Source organism: Lissotriton vulgaris, chromosome 6 (assembly GCF_964263255.1).
Source record: "Lissotriton vulgaris chromosome 6, aLisVul1.2, whole genome shotgun sequence".
In the NCBI taxonomy this organism is placed as follows: domain Eukaryota; kingdom Metazoa; phylum Chordata; class Amphibia; order Caudata; family Salamandridae; genus Lissotriton; species Lissotriton vulgaris.
Window position 1 is genome coordinate 1,860,761,940 of NC_141694.1, and position 24,697 is coordinate 1,860,786,636.

The 24,697-nt window shown below is 48.0% G+C and overlaps 1 protein-coding gene across 7 annotated transcripts in view; it reads right to left on the reverse strand.

Moving 5' to 3' along the window:
- Positions 1–24,697, reverse strand: part of LOC147709671 (uncharacterized) — a 478,515-nt gene that overhangs the window by 190,159 nt on the left and 263,659 nt on the right. For 5 of the 7 annotated variants that reach the window (XM_086928186.1, XM_086928185.1, XM_086928187.1 and 2 more), the window contains exons 9-11: positions 17,218–17,364; positions 10,965–11,111; positions 6,685–6,831 (exon numbers count right to left, since the gene is read on the reverse strand). In XM_086928186.1, coding sequence (XP_086784312.1) covers positions 6,685–6,831; positions 10,965–11,111; positions 17,218–17,364 — 441 coding nt within the window. The remainder of the gene's footprint in view (positions 1–6,684; positions 6,832–10,964; positions 11,112–17,217; positions 17,365–24,697) is intronic. The other 2 variants (XM_086928184.1, XM_086928188.1) reach the window with 2 other exon arrangements.

Genomic DNA, 24,697 nt, shown 5'->3' on the forward strand with positions numbered 1-24,697 from the left:
GACACTCTCTGTGGATAATTTCTACTGTCAATGTATTAAATACAGTACATTTGACACAACATTTGCTATTATTCTATTCAACCATGAGAGTATTCACTACTCCTCACTTTTCGATTAGCTTGAGTTGATATTGCATGTAACTGTACAAATATTTTCAAAATAGATGTAATAAATTTTCTCCCAACCTCTCTAATCCATTCCTTTGTGAACCTAGGTATTTTGATCTCCATAGGCCCTTTCTCTTTCATCTTTGTGAGTGCCTTTTTGTCTTGTATGTATGTTGTCAATCAAACAGGTGAATGGTGTGTGGCTACGAGCGTCGAGATGGTGGTCCCACTCTAAGTGTGCTCTGGACCCTTACATCATTCACTCATATCCCTGCTAGTCTCATGAGCACTGGACACCACAAACTACTCCTGTACCTGCCTGTGGGTGCCTCGCAGAAATCCTGCTTCTGCTGGACACCACGATTGTCTCCTGGGGCTGTGGCATCTGGCCGGCCCACACACAAGATGGCTGCCCCCTGGAAAGGCTGCACTGAGGGTCTGTGGGCTCTGAGGAGGGCTTGTGTGGTCGGCTGACTGTTTCCATAGCCCCCAGCTGTGCTGCCCATGATGGATAAGAAGCCCACTGGACTGCAGCCAACCTGCTTGCCATAGAGGTGTATCCGTGGCCTGCTGGTCTGCTGCTCGTATCACAGCACATGCGTCGATTGGCTCCTTCTGGGCACTATCTCTGACTCCAGATGATAGCCTGCGGAGGGGGCGGAGTGTGGCCTGGTGAGTTGCACAGATCCTTATTGTTGGAGCGGGGTCAGGTTGGAGGATCTGAGCCTCCCCCCTTTGCTGAATATACCTACCTGCGATGCCTAGGCTTCGCTTGACCCATGACCGGACCAGCCTTTGAGGGCGGCCCATTCTGAATAGGCCTTCTTGCCCTTGTCCTGCCCTGCTCCCTGATGGCCTGCTGGTAGCTGATCCCCAGGTGGTCCTCAACAGGGTGGTGATTGAGCAAGTGAGGAGGCTGCGTGGGGGATCGGGTAACAGTGTGAAATCCCTGGGAGAAGTGGGGCATAGTAAGAGACTTGCTACTCGTCAAGGACCCCTCCAGTGGTGTATCCAGGTACTGGGTTCCCTGGGGGGTGGCGCCGAACTGGGGACACGGGGTGGATGGAGTGAAGCCTACCTATTCCTGGGCCCACACTAGCCCCATAACACCTGAACTGCCGGGGTCCCTTTACACACACAACCTGCTGATTTGAAGATGCTGGCGGGACTACCTGGTTGTATCCCCTGGCCCCGGGTACTCAGATAAACCGTCACGTGGCTCCTGATGTGTTGACTTCCATCCAAGTGCTAAAGTCTTGCTCCCCATACAAGGATTAGACCCCATGGACTGGGAGGGAGGTGACCCAGTAGTGGATCACACACAGGATACCTGGCAGGCATGACAGACTTAGAGATGTTGGACTATGGATCCTTCCGGTGCATCGCTCTTGAGGCCTCGTGGCCCCCATAGCACCACGAAGCCCCTAAGACGACAGGTTACCGTCCATATTTGCCTGATTGAGATGGCATTGAGACGCCATAACCTTCCCTGCGGCCACGTATGGTGGAACTGGTTCCTGGTTGGGAAGCTTCCTGCTGGATAGCTGGTGGAGTGTAAGAGGGGTATTGACCCTGCCCTCCCTAGCCTATGCAAAGGTCCCCTGACCAAGAGGTGTTACATCCTCTTTGAATTGGTCTACCTCAATGGGGAACATCTCCCTCCCCCGTGCTCACCATGGGCAAGGATAAACTATTAAAACTTCCTCCATCTCAAACCTGCATAGACCAGTATAATACTGGTTGTTCCACCTCTGTAGATGCCATCCCTGCTATAAATCCTTTAATAGAGTGAGATCTGTCCATCGTCCTCCAGGCTATCAATTGCTCTCAGGACTCTGTCGAGGCCAAGATAGGAGAATGGTTGTTGAAATTGGTTCCCACCAGACAAGACCCCTGAAACACGACGGTGAGGATCTCTGCTGTGGAATCCTGCACATCCTTGGTGGAAGATGATGTTGGGAAACTGAAGGTGCAAGTCTTCAGGCTACTGACTCACCCCGCTGAGCTCCATTGACGGGCTGAGGATACTGAAAATCACTCCTGTTAGAACATTCTAGGCTTCATTGGCATTGCAGAGAGACTGGAACCAACACAAGCTGTGACCTTCTTGGAGAGCTGGATTAGAACCTAGATGCCCTAGGATCGCTTCTCAGCATGGTTTGTTGTGGAGCAGGCTCACTGGGCTCACATGCCCAGACCTCTCTTGGGGGCCCCACACAGACCAATGATCGGCTGAGTGCTCAACTTTAAAGGCAGAGACACTATCCTTCAGGAGGTCCAATCTCCGCCCACCCTGTCCTACGAAGGGAATGAGATATTGATCTTTCTTGAATACAGCAAAGAGGTGCAAGTCTAATATCGCTCTTATACAGAAGCAATGCAAAAGCTCTGGGATCTCAACCTTCCATACAGGCTCCTGTATCCGGCTTGACTTAAAGTGCTTTTCTACAACAGAACCTACTTCTTTGACCCCCTGGAGGAGTCCTGAACCTGGGCCACAGAGAAGCAGCCTCTCAACCAACAGGTGGCCGCACACCCCTCCCGCTCACGAACATGCACGTGCTCTGCAGCAGATGAGAATCCCAGGCCTCAGAGGAGGTGTACTCGCTCCTGCAGAGGCCACAATGCCAGGAGAGTGGATTCTTCATTACCTACCCTTGCAGTACAGAGGGCACGCAGGTCTTCTGTGTCCACCGCTCTGCCTCAGAGGATGCATGACCCGGAATCCAGTTTGGGTGAGCTGGGCAGATGCTCTGACACCCTGCCTGTCACTCGCCTGTCTAACACTAACTTCTCACGGAGCCCGGTGATCGGAGACTGAGATCACAATGACTATGGAGGAAACCTCTCGCAGGCAGCACACGTGTGGACTGTCCCAAACTCCTGAACTTTCACTATCCTACAGCTAGGAGGGGTCCACCACTCCACTCCGAAGTTCACAGTGTCGGCTTTATGTTTTCTTTTTAGGGCCACAGATGCTTCAGGGAATAAAGTATGGGGTGGGAGGTTGGTATAGGGGAATGTTGGAGACTCAGGTTTTATGTTCTTGCCTTTCTTCTCTCTGAGTTCAGCTTGTGACACTACACTTTTCCACTGCGCACTTACAGGTTGTTTGGCCCAGAGGCACCTCCCTTCCTATTCCATGAGCCCGACGCCTTGTAGCCTACCCATGTCCCAGACAGATACACCCAACCTCCTCACCAATCACAGCCATGACAGTGCCTTAACTTGACTTTAAGCCGCTCCATATCCTTTTGTGGAACTTTAACGGGCATATAGACTGTGCCAAATGCACCACAGTTCTAAAATACTCTCAACTGTTCCTTCCCAATGCTTTACTGCTGCAAGAAACATGTCTTCTGGGGAATCATTGCCTGTTCCTGATGCATCTATGGTATGATAGGGTTTTCCATACACGGTTTACATGAGGCTTCCATGGCGTAGCAATCCTCTTATACCATTCCCACCTACCATGGGGAAGTTATTGGCCTTCACAGTAACACTGAGTGGTCATACCCTTAATCTTGTTTCAACACATGTGCAACTGGCATGTCTTTCCTTCGAGACCGCTCAACACTATTGTCGGGCCGTCCATAAGGGTTGACGGTAATAGGGGGAGACTTTAATGCAGTCTTAGCTCCCGACAGTAATTCCACAGGGATCCCCTCTCATCAACGCTGCACAAAAGCCAAACATCTCCTACAACTGGCCTCAAGGTTTGTCATGTTCGATGTGTAGAGAACGTGGAACTCCTGCCTGCTCCAATACAACCACATTTCTGCATGCTCACCGCACTCACTCCTGCATTGACTTAATATATTCGTGCCTGCCCTTGAATACTGTGCAGTCACTGATATTCAAATCCTTGCTTGGGAATCTATGACCATGATCCCCTCCTTCTCCATTTGAGAGGCCCCACTGGAGCTCTCCGCCCTAGCTGGTGGCTGAACGCCTGGTATCTCCAAGACAGGGACTATAAGCAGGCCCCGGGAAAAAAACGTACGCTTTACTTGCGGCAAGATAAATGCATGGTTCTGTGCTCCAGTACCCTGTGGCCAGTGGGTAAGACCACCATCAGGGGGGTTCGATAAAGGCTACTTAAAAAAAATAAGCATAGGGCCGAGAGGACCATCTCTCCAAGCTGGAGGCTCGGATCATCCGTCTGGAGCATACCAAGGCCACGGGTGGCTGAGGTGACACACCTTGGCAATTTGAGCTCCTGTGGGAAGAAATCCTTCATATTACTCTGGACATGGCCAAAAAGATGTGGAGAGCTTCCACAACCCGAGTCTACGGGTAGGGAGACAAAAATGGCAAACTTCTTTAGTGTTTTGCCTCCTGCCCTTAGAAAATCGAATAATCCCAGAGATTGTAGATGCCGAGGGTCATTCTCAGGGCTTCACAGCCTCCATTGCACAGACCTTCACTGAATACTACCATCACCGCTATATGGCGGCCTCATTTGTGGACCTGGGACTCAGTCCCCATTTTATATGGGTGAAACCGCTTCCGCAACTCTCGGGCGCCGATGTCCAATTACTTGATCAACTTATCTTGTTAGATGAGATAGAGGGGGCTATTTCCACCATTGTGTCTAGGAAGACCCCAGGCCCTGAGGGGTACCTGACAGAGTACTAGAAAGCCTTTTAGGATACTCTATCTCAACTGCTCCATACCCTTTATATGAAAGTAGCGAAGAACTGTACTTTCCCAGCAGTTATTGACATTGCCACCATTGTTGTGATTCACATAATACACCCTGCATTCTCCTCCTGTTTTGACTGCCGTCCGATCTCCCTCATCAACACCGAGGTTAAAATGTATGCCACGGTCCTAGCAACTCGTCTGAAACAGGTGATCCACACCCTTATCTACCCGGACCGGTATGGCTTGCTGCCCCGCCGCAACACAAGACCCTGCCTTCGGTTCCTTCGCATGACAATGGCCCATCATTGTCTCCTCCCAACTTGCAAGGCCCTGGCATTAAATCTCTTTTCATCGTACCACACTTTCTTTCTTTAGTTACGGTTGCACGCCTGTTCTTAAGATAGCAATTCATCTCTTCTGTTGACTGAGTGAAATAACTCTGTGTTGCAGCCTGGATTGGGGTATAATTTTATTTCTGAGCAGTATGTCTTAACTTAGGTGGGTTCCGCAGGCTGCTGCATGCTTTTGAGATGGGATTACTGCTTTATGAGTGTTGAAGAGTGTAAAGGTACTCATGCTGTGGTGTGGGAATGGTCAGGATAAGATCAGTTCAATTGGCTATAAATAGAAAGGATTCAGGTGGGTGAGCTTAGCAGCTGATGTGAAGATAAGAGAAAGAGAACACGCAGTTATCGTAGAGAGAGAGAACGTAGAGGAGGCGATAAGGTCACAGACTGCGGCATTCAAGGCAGAGTGGTCACTATTACGGGTTTGGGAAAGACAGGTTGTCATTAGGATTTAGACTCGTAACTGGGAGGTGAGAAGGGGTTGTTGTTTGGCAGAAGCAAGGACTTTTTGCACTTAGATGGATTGGTTTGTTGTATTTATTGATTAGTTTAAATGGTGATATTGTTTGTCCGAATGCACTGGTTTCAGGTATTTTTTAAAGGAAAATGTTGTTGGGCATGTTGTTTCACAAACTGGGAGGGGTGCAATGATCGAAAACGTATGATTTCAAAGGCACAAGTATAGAAGGGTCTGATTCAATTATGTTTTGAACAACAGGTTTAGATGTTCTTTTTCTGTTTCTTTCAGTTACCCCTGACAAAGGTCTAAAGAGAGGCTGAAATGCATTGGGTGGAATTGTGTGCGGTTCTGGAATATGAATTATATATCTCCACATGCTTAAGTTGAAGCCCGGATGGGCACGCTGAAGGCAGTTGAAAATTAAACAATAAAACACCAATGAGAAAGCTGCTGTACTCGCAGTGATTTTGAGTGACTTCTAGCAAGTGTACTAAACATTTCGATGATTAATGAACAAATTGGAGTATCGATTGTTGAACTTAGTAAACGAGATATTGGTTAAATGTTAGGGGAAAATCCCTATCTTCGCAGTGCGACGGGCTGGTGCGTAATGCATGCGCCTTTGGGAACACTGTGGTGTAGGAATGGGTATCGTTTCTTATAATGGCAGTTTTTCTCTTCTTTCTCCCTTGCATAGTGCAGCTCTATGATTCGGTTCATAGCTAACAGAAGAATCCCACGCAGGATGCAGTTCTTCGAGGTACATCAAAGAAAAAGTTTGATTGCATCTTACAAGAGCCTCCCCCTTGATGCAGAGATTCTACTGATAACTAGTTTGGAATGGCAGAGTGTGCACTTTAAAATCGAGCAATACTTTATCTACAGTGTCTAGTTACTTTCCAAAACTTTCACCAGGGCTACAATTAGGAGTACATTTGGTAACTGTGTTACAATGTTAGTAAATTTAAAGGTCGGACTACTGACCAATGAGATTCAGCTTTTGGCTTCCAAACAGTTCTCTAGGGTGTGCACATCAAAACATTGCATTATCTAACAACCCGTCATAGGGTCTGAGCACAAAATCTGTGTCTTGTTCGTAGACAGTCAAACACTCGTACTGTACCTGGGCTCACGGGGTCTGTACAATGAAAGCCACAGGATTGCTGGCAGCACTTCTGGATCCCACCACACTCCTTGTCATTGTTGCAACTTCTGGGCAGAGGATCGATTAGGCAGGTAACATTTACCTTAGGGCAGTCACCTGATTTCTCTGTCAGTGAAACATTTTCATAAATATTAAAAGAGCTTATGATGCAAATTAATCACCCTCAGAAAAATACATAACCAACAGTGAATTTCATATGAGAATGGCACAATGTTGTCGCACTTAGATTTTCAGTTGCAAAAAGCATCCTATAAGTCTCAGAATACCTTATAAAATCAGGACTTACCGGTTTCAATCTCTGGTTGAAATTATTAACATGGTAAATAAAAAGATTTGTCTTGTATGTATGCTGTCAATCAAACAGGTGTAATGGTGTGTGGCTACGAGCGTCAAGATGGTGGTCCCACTCTAAGTGTGCTCTGGTCCCTTACATCATTCACTCATATCCCTTCTAGTCTCAGGAGCACTGGACACCACAAACTACTCCTGTACCTGCCTGTGGCTGCCTCGCAGAAATCCTGCTTCTGCTGGACACCACGATTGTCTCCTGGGGCTGTGGCATCTGGCCTGCCCACACACAAGTTGGCTGCCCCATGGAAAGGCTGCACTGAGGGTCTGTGGGCTCTGAGGAGGACTTGTGTGGTCGGCTGAATGTTTCCATGGCCCCCAGCTGTACTGCCCAGGACGGATGTGGAGCCCACTGGACTGCCGCCAACCTGCTTGCCATAGAGGTGTATCCGTGGCCTGCTGGTCTGCTGCTTATATAACGGCACAAGCCTTGATTGGCTGCTTCTGGCCACAACCTCAGACTCCAGATGATATCCTGCAGAGGGGGCTGGGTGTGGCCTGGTGAGTAGCACAGATCCTTATTGTTGGAGCGGGTGTCAGGTTGGAGGATCTCAGGCCCTCCCCTTTGCTGAATATACCTACCTGCGATGCCTGGGCTTTGCTAGACCCATGACCGGACCAGCCTTTGAGGGCGGGCCATTCTGAATAGGCCTTCTTGCCCTTGTCCTGCCTTGCTCCGCGATGGCCTGCTGGTAGCTGATCCCCAGGAGTTCCTCGGCAGGGCAGTGATTGAGCAAGTGAGGAGGTTGCGTGGGGGAGCGGGTAACTGTGTTAAATCCCTGGCAGAAGTGGGTCACCGTAAGAGACTTGCTACTCGTAAAGGACACCTCCTGTGGTTGATCCAGGTACTGGATTCCCTTCGGGGTGGCGCCGAACTGGGGACACGGGGTGGATGGAGTAAAGCCTACTTATTCCTGGGCCCACACTAGCCCCATAACACCTGCACTGCTGGGGTCACTTTCCAAACACAACCTGCTGATTTGAAGATGGTGGCTGGACTTCCTGGTTGCATCCCCTGGCCCAGGGTACTCAGCTATACCCTCACGTGGCTCCTGATGTGTGGACTTCCATCCGAAGTGCTAAGGTCTCGCTCCCTATACAAGGATTAGACCCCATGGACTGGGATATAGGCGGGTTGGTAGTGGATCACGCACACAACACCTGGCAGTCATGACAGACTTTGAGGTGTTGGACTGAGGATCCTTCTGGTGCATCGCTCTTGAGGCCTTGTGGCCCACTAGCACCACGAAGCCCCTAAGACGACAGTTTACCGTCCATGTTTGCCTGATTGAGATGCCATTGAGACGCCATTGAATTACCTGTAGCCACATATAGTGGAACTGGTTCCTGGTTGGGAAGCTTCCTGCTGGATAGCTGCTGGAGTGTAAGAGGGGTATTGACCCTGCCCTCCCTAGCCTATGCAATGGTCCCCTGACCAAGAGGTGCTGCCTCCTCTTTGGATTGGTCTACCTCAATGGGGAACATCTCCCTCCCCCATGCTCACAGTGGGCAAGGATAAACTATTAAGACTTCCTCCATCTCAAACCTGCATAGACCAGTATAATACAGGTTGCTCCACCTCTGAAGACGCCATCCCGGCTATAAATCCTTTAATGGAGTGAGATCTGTCCACCATCCTCCAGGATATCCATTCCTCTCAGGACTCTCTCAAGACCAAGATAGGCGAATTGCCTGTCGAAATTGGTTCTCACCAGACAAGACCCCCGAAACACGATGGCCAGCATCTCTGATGTGGAATCCTGCACATCCTTGGTGAAAGATGATGTTGGGAAACTGAAGGTGCAAGTCTCCAGGCTACTCTCGGGTGCCAATGTCCAATTACTTGATCAACCTATCTTGTTAGATGAGATAGAGGGGGCTATTTCAACCATTGTGTCTAGGAAGACCCCAGGCCCTGATGGGTTCCTGAAAGGGTACTACAAAGCCTTAAAGGATACTCTATCTCAACTACTCCACACCCTGTACATAAACGTAGCAAAGAACTGTACTTTCTCAGCAGTTATTAACATTGCCACCATTGTGGTGATTCACAAAATACACCCTGCATCGTCCTCCTGCTTTGACTACCGTCCGATCTCTCTCATCAACACCAAGGTTAAAATTTATGCCACAGCCTTAGAAACTCGTCTGAAACAGGTGATCCACCCCCTGATCCACCCGGACCGGTATGGCTTGCTGCCCCGCCGCAACACAAGACACTGCCTTCGGTTTCTTCGCATGACAATGGCCCATCATTGTCTCCTCCCAACTTGCAAGGCCCTGGCATTAAATCTCTTTTCATTGTACCACGCTTTCTTTCTTTAGTTACGGTTGCTCGCCTGTTCTTAAGATGGCAATTCATCTCTTCTGTTGACTGAGTGAAATAACTCTGTGTTGCAGCCTGGATTGGGGGTATCATTTTATTGCTGAGCAGTATGTCTTAACTTAGGTGGGTTCCGCAGGCTGCTGCATGCTTTTGAGATGGGATTACTGCTTTATGAGTGTTGAAGAGTGTAAAGGTACTCATGCTGTGGTGTGGGAATGGTCAGGATAAGATTGGTTCAATTGGCTATAAATAGAAAGGATTCAGGTGGGTGAGTTTAGCAGCTGATGTGAAGATAAGAGAAAGAGAACACGCAGTTATCGTAGAGGGAGAGAACGTAGAGGAGGCGATAAGGTCACAGACCGCGGCATTCAAGGCAGAGTGGTCACTATTACGGGTTTGGGAAAGACAGGTTGTCATTAGGATTCAGACTGGTCACCGGGAGATGGGAAGGGGTTATTGTGTGGCAGAAGCAAGGACTTTTTGCACTTAGACGGATTGGTTTGTTTTATTTATTGATTAATTTACATGGTGATATTGTTTGTCCGAATGCACTGGTTTCAGGTATTTTTTAAAGGAAAATGGAGAAAATGTTGTTGGGCATGTTGTTTCACAAACTGGGAGGGGTGCGATAATCGAAAACGTATGATTTCAAAGGCACAAGCATAGAAGGGTCTGATTCAATTATGTTTTGAACAACAGGTTTAGATGTTCTTTTTCTGTTTCTTTCGGTTACCCCTGACAAAGGTCTAAAGAGAGGCTGAAATGCATTGGGTGGAATTGTGTGCGGTTCTGGAATATGAATTATATATCTCCACATGCTTAAGTTGAAGCCCGGATGGGCACGCTGAGGGCAGTTGAAAATTAAAGGATGAAACACCAATGAGAAAGCTGCTGTACTCGCAGTGATTTTGAGTGACTTAAAGCAAGTGTACTAAACATTTCGATGATTAATGAACAAATTGGAGTATCGATTGTTGAACTTAGTAAACGAGATATTGGTTAAATGTTAGGGGAAAATCCCTCACTTCGCAGTGCGACGGGCTGGTGCGTAATGCACGCACCTTTGGGAACCCTGTAGTGAAGGAATGGGCATCGTTTCTTATAATGGCAGTTATTCTCTTCTTTCTTCCTTGCAAAGTGCAGCTCTCTGATCCGGTTCAGAGCTAACAGAAGAATCCCATGCAGGATGCAATTCTTCAAGGTACATCAAAGAACAAGTTTGATTGCATTTTACAAGAGCCTCCCCCTTGATGCAGAGATTCTACTGATAACTAGTTTGGAATGGCTGAGTGTGCATTTTAAAATCGAGCAATACTTTATGAACAGTGTCTAGGTGCTTTCTAAAACTTTCACCAGGGCTACAATTAGGAGTGCATTTGGTAACTGTGTTACAATGTTTGTAAATTCAAAGGTCGGATTACTGATCACTGAGATTCAGCTTTCTGCTTCCAAACAGATCTCTAGGGTGTGCACATCAAAACATTGCATTATCTAATAACACGTCATAGGGTCTGAGCACCGAATCTGTGTCTTGTTTGTAGACAGTCAAGCACCTGTACTGTACCTGGGCTCACAGGGTCTGTACAATCAAAGCCACAGGATTGCTGGCAGCACTTCTGGATCCCACCACACTCCCCGTCATTGTTGCAACTTCTGGGCAGAGGATCGATAAGGCAGGTAACATTTACCTTAGGGCAGTCACCTGACTTCTCTGTAAGTAAAACATTTGCAGAAATAATAAAAGAGCTTATGATGCAAATTAATCTCCAACAGAAAAATACATAACCAACCGTGATTTGCATATGAGATTGGCACAATGTTGTTGCACATAGATTTTCAATAGCAAAAAGCATCCTATAAGTCTCAGAGTACCGTATAAAATCAGGACTTACTAGTATCAATCCCTGGTTGAAATTATTAACATAGTAAATACAGAGATGTGTACATCTCAACCTCCTTTCATCATAGTCCCAGTTAGAAACACCCCTATCGTTTGTCACAATAATAGACTAAAATATTGTATTCATGGAATGCCTTATACTTCGACACTCTCTGTGGATAATTTCTACTGTCAATGTATTAAATACAGTACATTTGACACAACATTTGCTATTAATCTATTCAACCATGAGAGTATTCACTACTCCTCACTTTTCGATTAGCTTGAGTTGATATTGCATGTAACTGTACAAATATTTTCAAAATAGATGTAATACATTTTCTCCCAACCTCTCTAATCCATTCCTTTGTGAACCTAGGTATTTTGATCTCCATAGGCCCTTTCTCTTTCATCTTTGTGAATGCCTTTTTGTCTTGTATGTATGTTGTCAATCAAACAGGTGAATGGTGTGTGGCTACGAGCGTCGAGATGGTGGTCCCACTCTAAGTGTGCTCTGGACCCTTACATCATTCACTCATATCCCTGCTAGTCTCATGAGCACTGGACACCACAAACTACTCCTGTACGTGCCTGTGGGTGCCTCGCAGAAATCCTGCTTCTGCTGGACACCACGATTGTCTCCTGGGGCTGTGGCATCTGGCCGGCCCAACCACAAGATGGCTGCCCCCTGGAAAGGCTGCACTGAGGGTCTGTGGGCTCTGAGGAGGGCTTGTGTGGTCGGCTGACTGTTTCCATAGCCCCCAGCTGTGCTGCCCATGATGGATAAGAAGCCCACTGGACTGCAGCCAACCTGCTTGCCATAGAGGCGTATCCGTGGCCTGCTGGTCTGCTGCTCGTATCACAGCACATGCGTCGATTGGCTCCTTCTGGGCACTATCACTGACTCCAGATGATAGCCTGCGGAGGGGGCGGAGTGTGGCCTGGTGAGTTGCACAGATCCTTATTGTTGGAGCGGGGTCAGGTTGGAGGATCTGAGCCTCCCCCCTTTGCTGAATATACCTACCTGCGATGCCTAGGCTTCGCTTGACCCATGACTGGACCAGCCTTTGAGGGCGGCCCATTCTGAATAGGCCTTCTTGCCCTTGTCCTGCCTAGCTCCCTGATGGCCTGCTGGTAGCTGATCCCCAGGTGGTCCTCAACAGGGTGGTGATTGAGCAAGTGAGGAGGCTGCGTGGGGGATCGGGTAACAGTGTGAAATCCCTGGGAGAAGTGGGGCATAGTAAGAGACTTGCTACTCGTCAAGGACCCCTCCTGTGGTGTATCCAGGTACTGGGTTCCCTGGGGGGTGGCGCCGAACTGGGGACACAGGGTGGATGGAGTGAAGCCTACCTATTCCTGGGCCCACACTAGCCCCATAACACCTGAACTGCCAGGGTCACTTTACACACACAACCTGCTGATTTAAAGATGCTGGCGGGACTACCTGGTTGTATCCCCTGGCCCCGGGTACTCAGATAAACCGTCACGTGGCTCCTGATGTGTGGACCTCCATCCAAGTGCTAAAGTCTTGCTCCCCATACAAGGATTAGACCCCATGGACTGGGAGGGAGGTGACCCGGTAGTGGATCACACACAGGATACCTGGCAGGCATGACAGACTTTGAGATGTTGGACTATGGATCCTTCCGGTGCATCGCTCTTGAGGCCTCGTGGCCCCCATAGCACCACGAAGCCCCTAAGACGACAGGTTACCGTCCATATTTGCCTGATTGAGATGGCATTGAGACGCCATAACCTTCCCTGCGGCCACGTATGGTGGAACTGGTTCCTGGTTGGGAAGCTTCCTGCTGGATAGCTGGTGGAGTGTAAGAGGGGTATTGACCCTGCCCTCCCTAGCCTATGCAAAGGTCCCCTGACCAAGAGGTGTTACATCCTCTTTGAATTGGTCTACCTCAATGGGGAACATCTCCCTCCCCCGTGCTCACCATGGGCAAGGATAAACTATTAAAACTTCCTCCATCTCAAACCTGCATAGACCAGTATAATACTGGTTGTTCCACCTCTGTAGATGCCATCCCTGCTATAAATCCTTTAATAGAGTGAGATCTGTCCATCGTCCTCCAGGCTATCAATTGCTCTCAGGACTCTGTCGAGGCCAAGATAGGAGAATGGTTGTTGAAATTGGTTCCCACCAGACAAGACCCCTGAAACACGACGGTGAGGATCTCTGCTGTGGAATCCTGCACATCCTTGGTGGAAGATGATGTTGGGAAACTGAAGGTGCAAGTCTTCAGGCTACTGACTCACCCCGCTGAGCTCCATTGACGGGCTGAGGATACTGAAAATCACTCCTGTTAGAACATTCTAGGCTTCATTGGCATTGCAGAGAGACTGGAACCAACACAAGCTGTGACCTTCTTGGAGAGCTGGATTAGAACCTAGATGCCCTAGGATCGCTTCTCAGCATGGTTTGTTGTGGAGCAGGCTCACTGGGCTCACGTGCCCAGACCTCTCTTGGGGGCCCCACACAGACCAATGATCGGCTGAGTGCTCAACTTTAAAGGCAGAGACACTATCCTTCAGGAGGTCCAATCTCCGCCCACCCTGTCCTACGAATTGAATGAGATATTGATCTTTCTTGAACACAGCAAAGAGGTGCAAGCCCAACATCGCTCTTATACAGAAGCAATACAAAAGCTCTGGGATCTCAACCTTCCATACAGGCTCCTGTATCCGGCTTGACTTAAAGTGCTTTTCTACAACAGAACCTACTTCTTTGACACCCTGGAGGAGTCCTGAACCTGGGCCACAGAGAAGCAGCCTCTCAACACACAGGTGGCCACATACACCTCCCCCTCGTCAACATGCATGTGCTCTGCAGCAGATGAGAATCCCAGGCCTCAGAGGAGGTGGACTCGCTCCTGCAGAGGCCACAATGTCAGGAGAGTGGATTCTTCATTACCTACCCTTGCAGTACAGAGGTCACGCATGTCTTCTGTGTCCACCGCTCTGCCTCAGAGGATGCATGACCCGGAATCCAGTTCGGGTGAGCTGGGCAGATGCTCTGATACCCTGCCTGTCACTCGCCTGTCTAACACTAACTTCTCACGGAGCCCGGTGATCGGAGACTGAGATCACACTGACTATGGAGGAAACCTCTCACAGGCAGCACACGTATGGACTGTCCCAAACTCCTGAACTTTCACTATCCTGCAGCTAGGAGGGGTCCACCACTCCACTCCGAAGTTCACAGTGTTGGCTTTTAGTTTTCTTTTTAGGTCCACAGATGCTTCAGGGAATAAAGTATGGGGTGGGAGGTTGGTATAGGGGAATGTTGGGGACTCAGGTTTTATGTTCTTGCCTTTCTTCTCCCTGAGTTCAGATTGTGACACTACACTTTTCCACTGCGCACTTACAGGTCGTTTGGCCCAGAGGCACCTCCCTTCCTATTCCATGAGCCCAACGCAATGTAGCCTACCCATGTCCCAGACAGATACACCCAACCTTCTCACCAATGACAGCCATGACAGTGCCTTAACTTGACTTTAAGCCTCTCCATATCCTTTTGTGGAACTTTAATGGGCATATAGACTGTGCCAAATGCACCACAGTTCTAAAATACTCTCAACTGTTCCTTCCCAATGCTTTACTGCTGCAAGAAACATGTCTTCTGGGGAATCACTGCCTATTCCTGATGCATTTATTGTATGATAGGGATTTCCATACACGGTTTACATGAGTCTTCCATGGCGTAGCAATCCTCTTATACCATTCCCACCTACCCAGGGGAAGTTATTGGCCCTCACAGTAACACTGAGTGGTCATACCCTTAATCTTGTTTCAACACATGTGCACCTGGCAACTGGCAAGTCTTTCCTTCGAGACCGCTCAACACTATTGTCGGGCCGTCCATAAGGGTTGACGGTAATAGGGGGAGACTTTAGCGCAGTCTTAGCTCCCGACAGTGATTCCACGGGGATCCCCTTTCATCAACGCTGCACAAAAGCCAAACATCTCTTACAACGTGCCTCCAGGTTTGTCATGTTCGATGTGTAGAGAACGTGGAACTCCTGCCTGCTCCAATACAACCACACTTCTGTATGCTCACCGCACTCACTCCTGCATTGACTTAATACATTCATGCCTGCCCTTGAATACTGTGCAGTCACTGATATTCAAATCGTTGCTTGGGAATCTATGACCATGATCCCCTCCTTCTCTGTTTGAGAGGCCCCACTGGAGCTCTCCGCCCTAGCTGGTGGCTGAACGCCTGGTTTCTCCAAGACAGGGACTATAAGCAGGCCCCGGGAAACAAACTTAAGCTTTACTTTCAGCAAGATAAATGCATGGTTCGGTGCCACAGTACCCTGTGGTCAGTGGGTAAGTCCACCATCAGTTGCGTTCGATAAAGGCTACCTCAAAAAAAAGCATAGGGCAGAGAGGACCATCTCTCCAAGCTGGAGGCTCAGATCATCGGTCTGGAGCACACCAAGGCCACGGATGGCTGAGGTGACACACCTTGGCAATTTGAGCTCCTGTGGAAAAAAATCCTTCATATCGCTCTGGACATGGCCAAAAAGATGTGGAGAGATTCCGTAACCCGAGTCTATGGGTAGGGAGACAAAACCTGGCAAACTCCTTTATGTCTTGCCTCCCGCCCCTTAGAAAATCGAATAATCCTAGAGACTGTGGAAGCTGAGGGTCATTCTCAGGGCGTCAGCACCTCCATTTCACAGACCTTCACTGAATACTACCATCACCGCTATATGGCGGCCTCATTCGTGGATATGGGACTCAGTCCCCATTTGATATGGGAGATACCGCTCCCACAACTCTCGGGCGCCGATGTCCACTTACTTGATAAACCTATCTTCTTTAATGAGATAGAGGTGGCTATTTCCGCAGTTGTGTCTAGGAAGTCCCGAGGCCCTAATGGGTACGTGAAAGAGTACTACAAAGCCTTTTAGGATACTCTATCTCAACTACTCCACACCCTGTATATGAAAGTAGCGAAGAACTGTACTTTCCCAGTAGATAGTGACATTGCCACCATTGTGGTGATTCACAAAATTCACCTTGCACTGTCCTCCTGCTTCGACTACCGTCCGATCTCCCTCATGAACACCGAGGTTAAAATGTATGCCACGGTCCTAGAAACTCGTCTGAAACAGGTGATCCACCCCCTGATCCACCCGGACCGGTGTGGCTTGCTGCCCCGCCGCAACACAAGGCACTGCCTACGGTTCCTCCGCATGGCAATGGCCCATCATTCTCTCCTCCCAACTTGCAAAGGCCCTGCCATTAAATCTCTTTTCCTCATACCACACTTTCTTTCTTTAGTTACGGTTGCTCGCCTGCTCTTAAGATGGCAATTCATCTCTTCTGTTGACTGAGTGAAATAACTCTGTGTTGCAGCCTGAATTGGGGGTATCATTTTATTGCTGAGCAGTATGTCTTAATTTAGGTGGGTTCTGCAGGCTGCTGCATGCTTTTGAGATGGGATTACTGCTTTATGAGTGTTGAAGAGTGTAACGTTACTCATGCTGTGGTGTGGGAATGGTCAGGATAAGATCGGTTTAATTGGCTATAAATAGAAAGGATTCAGGTGGGTGAGCTGAGCAGCTGATATGAAGATATGAGAAAGAGAAGTTATCGTAGAGGGAGAGAACGTAGAGGAGGCAACAAGGTCACAGACCGCGGCATTCAAGGCAGAGTGGTCACTATTACAGGTTTGAACAGTGTCTAGGTGCTTTCCCAAACTTTCAACAGGGCTACAATTAGGAGTACATTTGGTAACTGTGTTACAATGTTAGTAAATTCAAAGGTCGGACTACTGACCACTGAGATTCAGCTTTCAGCTTCCAAACAGATCTCTAGGGTGTGCACATCAAAACATTGCATTATCTAACAACCCGTGATAGGGTCTGAGCACTGAATCTGTGTCTTGTTCATAGACAGTCAAGCACTCGTACTGTACCTGGGCGCACGGGGTCTGTACAATCAAAGCCACAGGATTGCTGGCAGCACTTCTGGATCCCACCGCAGTCCTCGTCATTGTTGCAATTTCTGGGCAGAGGATTCATTAGGCAGGTATAATGTACCTTAGGGCAGTCACCTGGCTTCTCTGTCAGTAAAACATTTGCAAAAATATCAAATGAGCTTGTGATGCAAATTAATCACCAGCAGAAAAATCGTGAATTGCATATGAGAATGGCACAATGTTTTTGCACACAGATTTTCAGTAGCAAAAAGCATCCTATAAGTCTCAGAATACCTTATAAAATCAGGACATACCAGGTTCAATCCCTGGTTGATAATATCAACATAGGAAATAAAGAGATGTGTACATCTCAACCTCTATTGATCACAGTCCCAGTTAGAAACATCTCTATCGCTTGTTACAATATTACAAGACAATGTTTTATTCATGGAATGCTTTATACTTCAACACTTTCTGTGGATAATTTCTACTGTCAATATAATAAATATGGTAGATTGGACACAACATTTGCTATTAATCTTTTCAACCATGAGAGTATTCACTACTCCTCACTTTTCGATTAGATTGAGTTGATATTGCATGTAACTGTACAAATATTTTCAAAATAGATTTATTACATTTTCTCTGAACCTCTTTAATCCTTTCCATTGTGATCCTAGGTATTTTGATCTCCATAGGCCCTTTCTCTTTCATCTTTATGAGTGCCTTTTTGTCTTGTATGTATGTTGTCAATCAAACAGGTGTAATGGTGTGTGGCTACGAGCGTTGAGATGGTGTTCCCACTCTAAGTGTGCTCTGGACCATTACATCATTCACTCATATCCCTGCTAGTCTCATGAGCACTGGACACCACAACCTACTCCTGTACCTGTCTGTGGCTGCCTCGCAGAAATCCTGCTTCTGCTGGACACCACAATTATCTCTTGGGGCTGTGGCATCTGGCCTGCCCACACACAAGATGGTTGCCCCATGGAAAGGCTGCACTGAGTGGCTGTGACCCAGGCCCACTGGGGCTCTGAAGAGGGCTTGTGTGGTCGTCTGAACATTTCCATGGCCCCCAGCTGTGCTGCCTCTGTGACTTTGTGGCCGGGGACTGATGTGGAGCCCACTGGACTGCCGCCAACCTGCTTGCCCTTGGGGTCTATCCTTGGCCTGCTTGTCTGCTGCTCGTTTCACAGCACTAGCCTCGATTGGCTGCTTCTGGCCACGACCTCAGACTCCAGATGATAGCCTGCGGAGGGGTGGTGCTGTGGCCTGGTGAGTCGCACAGATCATTATTGTTGGAGCATGGTTCCGATTGGAGGATCTCAGTCCCGCTCCTTTGCTGACTACATCTGCCTGCGATGTCTGGGCTCCCGCTAGACCCATGACCGGGCCAGCCTTTGGCGGCTGGCCATTCTAAATAGGCCTTCGTGCCCTTGTCCTGCCTGGCTCCGTGATGGCCTGCTGGTAGCTGATCCCCAGGAGGTCCTCGGCAGGACGGTGATTGAGCAGGTGAGGAGGCTGCATGGGGGAGCTGGTAACAGTGTTAAATACCTGAGAGAAGTGGAGCACAGTAAGAGACTTGCTACTCGTCAAGGACCCCTCCTGTGGTGGGTCCAGGTACTGGATTCCCTGAAGGGTGGCACAAACTGGGAGCACGGGTGGTTGGAGTGAAGCCTTCCTTTTCCTGGGCCCACACAGGCCCCATAACACCTGAATTGCTGGGGTCACTTTCCACACACAACCTGCTGATTTGAAGATGCTGGGGGGACTTCCTGGTTGCATCCCCTGGCCCCGGGTACTCAGATTACCCTCACATGGCTCCTGATGTGTGGGCTTCCATCCAAGTGCTATGGTCTTGCTCCCCATACAAGGATTAGACCCCATGGACTGGGAGGAAGGCGGCCTGGTAGTGGATCATGCACAAGACACCTGGACATGACAGACTTTGAGGTGTTGGACTGTGGATCCTTCTGGTGCATCGCTCTTGAGGCCTTGTGGCCCCCATAGCACCACAAAGCCCCTAAGACGATAGGTTACGTCCATATTTGCCGGATCGAGATGCCATTGAGACAACATTGAATTACCTGCAGCCACGTATAGTGGAACTGGTTCCTGGTTGGCAAGCTTCCTGCTGGATAGCTGGTGGAGTGTAAAAGGGGTATTGACCCTGCCCTCCATAGCACATGCAATGCTCCCCTGACCAAGAGGTGTTGCCTCCTCTTTGAATTGGTCTACCTCAATAGGGAACATCTCCCTCCCCGCGTGCTCACCATGGGCAGGGATAAACTAATAAAACTTCCTCCATCTCAAACCTGCATAGACCAGTATATCACAGGTTGCTCCACCTCTGAAGACGCCATCCCGGATATAAATCCTTTAATGGAGTGAGATCTGTCCACCATCCTCCAGGCTATCCATTCCTCTCAGGACTCTATCAAGACCAAGATTGGGGAATTGCTTGTCAACATTGGTTCTCACCAGACAAGACCCCTGAAAACCAACGACGGCCAGCATCTCTGTTGTGGAATCCTGCACATCCTTAGTGGAAGATGATGTTGGGAAACTGAAGGTGCAAGTCTCCAGGCTACTGAATCACACCACTGAGCTCCATTGACGGACTGAGGATACTGAAAATTACTCCTGTCAGAACATTCTAGGCTTCATTGACATTCCAGAGAGAAACATATGTGCAGTAATGGCCCGACTCAACAGTCATTGTGCCCACCTGATAAGGTTGCAAGGGGGATTAGACAGCAGATGGTGTGGGGGGTGGAACTGCAAGTCGCAATTAGTCTCAGACTGATCCGACCCTCTGGCAGATATATATGTCGTATAGAGTCCCCAAAATGTTTTTGTGTGGCTCCTGGGGGGGGAGTAGATCGCTGAAATTTTCTGTCTGTCTGCGTACAGCAAAAAAGCATGTTGTGTGACCACTGTGCCATAGTAGGGGTGGGGCCACGAAGCCAATTGATCGCTACTCTACATTTTGCTAGGAGAAGACCCATGTCTACCAGTCTGCGCCTCCCTCGTGGGATCTTTTTGGAATAACCCAGCAGGGCCAGTGCAGAGTCCAGGGGGATTTCCTTAACAGTTATATTCACCAGCTCACTAAAAACCAGTTCCAAAAATGTGTGTACCCTTGGGCATGACCATGCCAAGTGTAAGAAGTCGGCAGTTGGTTCGGCGCATCTGTCGCATGCAGAAGCTTCCCTCAACCCGTATCTGTGTAATGTCTCCGGTGTGTAATACGCCCTATTGAGATATTTAAAGTGGATCAGTCTGTGCCTGCCATGTAGCGAGATATGACGTGTACTGGTGCAACAATATGCCCACATATCGTCATCGATCGGTTGCTGTAAGTCTCGTTGCCAGTCTAACTTGGCCTTATAGTATTGATTTACCCTGTGGGACATAGTGATCTTATCAATATTGGAAACAGTTTTGCGGGGCGATTTAGCTTTGATAACATAGGTTAATTCCGTGACCTTAGGAGGCTCTAAGAGGTCCTCCCCCAATATGCCACATAAAGCATGCCTCTTCCTATGAAATTGGTAGTGTTGCAGTAGGGTCTGAGGGGTCTCCCGCAGCTCCAGCTCCTCCCATTGTTTAGCCAAGCCGTTGTGAAAGAGATCACCGGCCGTTTGTATGTTCAGAGAGCTCAATACTTGTATCACCCCTCGGTCTCTGCAGAGAGGCAGCCAAAGGACCCAGTCAGGTGGCATGGCTGGGGAATATAACTGAGCTCCAGCTTGAAGCTACAGCAGAAAGTGCCAGGCATGACGCGTAGCGTTGATGGAATCAAGTATGCCTGTCCTGCGGTCTGCATCTTCAAATATCAAGGCAGGGAGTGGTAGCGGATCAAGACGGAGGCGAGTAGCGTCTGGAGGACCGTGTATCCAGTAGTATGCATGTGCACACTGTGCAGCTCTATAATATGAGTTGAAATCTGGAGCGCCCAGTCCCCTCATGTGATACGTCAAGGTCAGTGTCTGCCACTTAACTCAAGCATGTTTACCCACCCAGGCTAATTTTATCATTAACGTTGTGACCCGACTAAAAAAAGAGTTGGGTAATACAATGGGGAAATTCATGACTAAGAACAAAAAACCGCCGTAGCACCACCATTTGCACGATTGAAATTCTGCCTAGCAGGGACAGAGGCAGCCTGATCCAAGTCCACCCACTGCACCTACGTTAGTCCGGTGCTTGTGGCCCAGCCTAGCCAGCATCGTCAGGTGTTCTATGTTTGCTCAGAGAGGCAGCACGATGGTCGTGGGCACTTAAAAACGTGGCCACAGATGTCCGGAGACCAGAGGACGCTGTCGCTAGTCACATATACGATGCAGTTGCCGGATAGTTATCGGATCATGTGATGGTGTTATGGAGCACTCGGCTCAAGCGGCCATCTTGGTTGCGAGAAAGCTCCGTCCCCAGTGATCACGATCTTATCCAGGATGAGATTAATCTGCACTGCTCTTATCTCACCATGGTCAGACTGCATCGTGCTGGCCTCCTCCTAACACCTAATTGCCCTTGAGATGCGGAAGCTCTGGATGACTTTTACCACATGAGCTGGTCCTGCACCATCTTAAACAAGGTCTGGTCAGCTGTAGTGAATGAGCTCAGCTCAATCCTAGGATGGCCCAGGTCATTATTGTACGGGTAATGGATGGCTTGGGTGGATCCCAGTTAGGCAGAGCCTTTTGGTATTGCCACCATGGTGGCCAAAAGAGACATAGCGGCCAAGTGGAAGTACTCTGCCCCCCACCCCCTCCCACAGTGTCACAATGGATCCAAGGGGTGGACTTGTGCGCAATGCAGGAAAAGCCTGAATATGATGCAAGAGGCTGTTCTGCCAAGTATGAGCATGTATAGGGCAAATGGCAGGGGCTTGTTGGGTAAAATGTATACCTGGTTCTAACGTCTTCTGTACCTGATAACACTGAGCACCAAGTAACCAAAGCAGATAGCAATATGTATTGCTCTATTATGCATCATCGTGTCACTTTTCTAAAATTCAGTAAAGTTGATTATAAAAAAAAAAATGGTGTAATGCCTGAAGCCTAGGTGGGCATGTGCATTCTGTAGTCTCGCCAAATGGAATTCAGAACTAGTTACCACCCAGGCATGAAATTAGCTCTCTTTTATGATGTGTCTAGATACATTTTCCATGGTTTTTAATTCCCATAATTTAATTTAATTCCCTAAAAGAGTCACCGTTCTTGTACATAACAGTACATGGGACAGAAGTTTCCAACTCATCCTTGCACTCCTGCTGTTGTTTTACGTCTCATCCCAATTATCGCATGCGCCTCTTGGAAACTGCCTGCAAAATGTGTTTTGCTAATTTACTTTTCGGTTTAAAACTTGTTTTCACTGGAAAGTAACCTAAAAGAATTGCAAAGCAGAGCAAAGCACTGCTTTGCATTACTTAGTGCCAATGGGGTAGTACATGGGCGTTCCCATGCTAACACCCATGCGGTTTGATGAAATACCCTCTCTACAAACAAAGACAGACAGGGTATAGTACCAAAATGTGATGTCATTTAAAAGGATGCATTAAGAGGAGAAATGTATTTATTTCTCCTTTCTTTTCTAAATTTGAAGTGTGGTACACTATGCAGCATACATGCAAAGTTGGGAAATTTGTAAAGTGAGTCTGCGGATAGTATTTTGTACTGGAAGGGTAGGCTTCCAGTACAAAACCTATGGTAGACTCTGGTAGACAGGCTCTCTCCTCTTCCCTCTTTGTCATGCCATGCAGTGCAACATTTACATGCCCATGTCTCAGAGCAAATTACCATCTGTTGAACCTGGCCCTTTCTACAGGTCACCCCCAAGCCTTTTGCCCTCTACCTTCCACTGTTTTCTGAAATTCATTTTTGTTAACCCCAGTTTGAATGCAGTGTCCCAATGCCATGTCGACTTGACATTCGAAGTTCCCTTTTATTAGATATAGGTCACCCCTATAGTAGGGCAGGGAGCTCTGTAATTAAAAGGGTGGACGTGTTCTGGTGGTAAAAAGCTCCCAATGTCATTTTTAACTACTCTGAGGTCCACACCTATCGTAGGATAACATTGGGTAGTCAAAGTCAAATAAGTCTTTATTTCGACACATGACATAAAAGACTGGGCAATTTATAAAATACACATTTGAAAAAGAACAGAGACACGAGATAAAACCCCAAAAGTATCTGGGACACAAAGTTCCTACCAAAAACAGATCTACTGGTTTTTCCTTTACAATAGAATAAAAATTATATTTCTTTAAAAAAAAAGAGAATATACAAAATGTAAAACCTAGTCATTAATTTAGTTTAAAAAGGAAGTTAGGGGCCATTAGGCAGTTCGCGACACAGTGGTGGTAATACATTAAGTTAAAAAGATGAACCCAAATTCAGTTAGAATGTAACTTTCTCCTCCGTATGGCCCACATCCAGTGCAAGAATTTAGAGACAGCGATTACAATACTTTCAGAACAGTCTGTTTTAAAGATCCTTAATGCCTATGTCCCGTTAGCAATGCCTTTCAACAAACATAGAGACTTTAGCCACTTATGACGTGGGTGTTTGTACTCTGGACAAATGAAAAAGATATGGGCTATGCTCTCCGGCTGGGTACTACAGAATGGACATGATAGATTATTTCCTGCAAGCCATTTACCAGTAAAGGAATTGACAGGAAGAGTGCCCACCCTGTACTGATGAAACCGTTTTCTATCTTCGGGAATTGTAATGATGTCCCAGTAGCCTTCATAAGCTCGTTCATGCTTGAGCTCTAAAAAGTCTCTTGTTTCGCATTGACACCATTGACCAGTAGTGCTCTTTTAGGACCTAACGTGGTGGGAAGGGGTTAGCTTCTGGATTCTCCCGCAATATACCCAGACCCATGGCGATATAGAGAGCCTTGACCTCTCTGAACCATGGGATTCTGTTGGCTGTATCAGTACTCCGGACTTCGAGGGGGGCCTGGGCATACTGGGAGAGTTCCGGTGTTACCTAGAGCCTCCTCCAATATGCCACTGGTCTATACCTCGCCACATCCTCCAGTTGTTGGCATCCCAGGTCATAATAGAGAGGCAAGAGAGGCGTAGAAGGTGGCAGGCCAACTAATCCCCTCACAAACTTGTTTTGGGAATTGGCTAGTGGGGTAATGTTGCTAACCCCCCATAATTCGGCCCCATACAAAACGGAGGCACTTATTTTGGTGTTATAAATTTTAAGTGCTGGGGCAATAGGTTTTGTGGCCGAACGGCGCAATTCCTTTAATAGTGCTCCTGGTAACTGGGAGTGTCTGGTGGTTTCCATTCAAGCCTGGAACCCAATGTAATTCCAAGGTAGGTAAAAGAATGGGTCTGTTCGAGCAGTTCACCGTTCATACTGGCCCACCCTTTCACAAACTTATGTTTGTGCATGACCATAAATTTTGTCTTTGATACATTATGGTAAGGCCATAGTCTTTGCAGAATCTT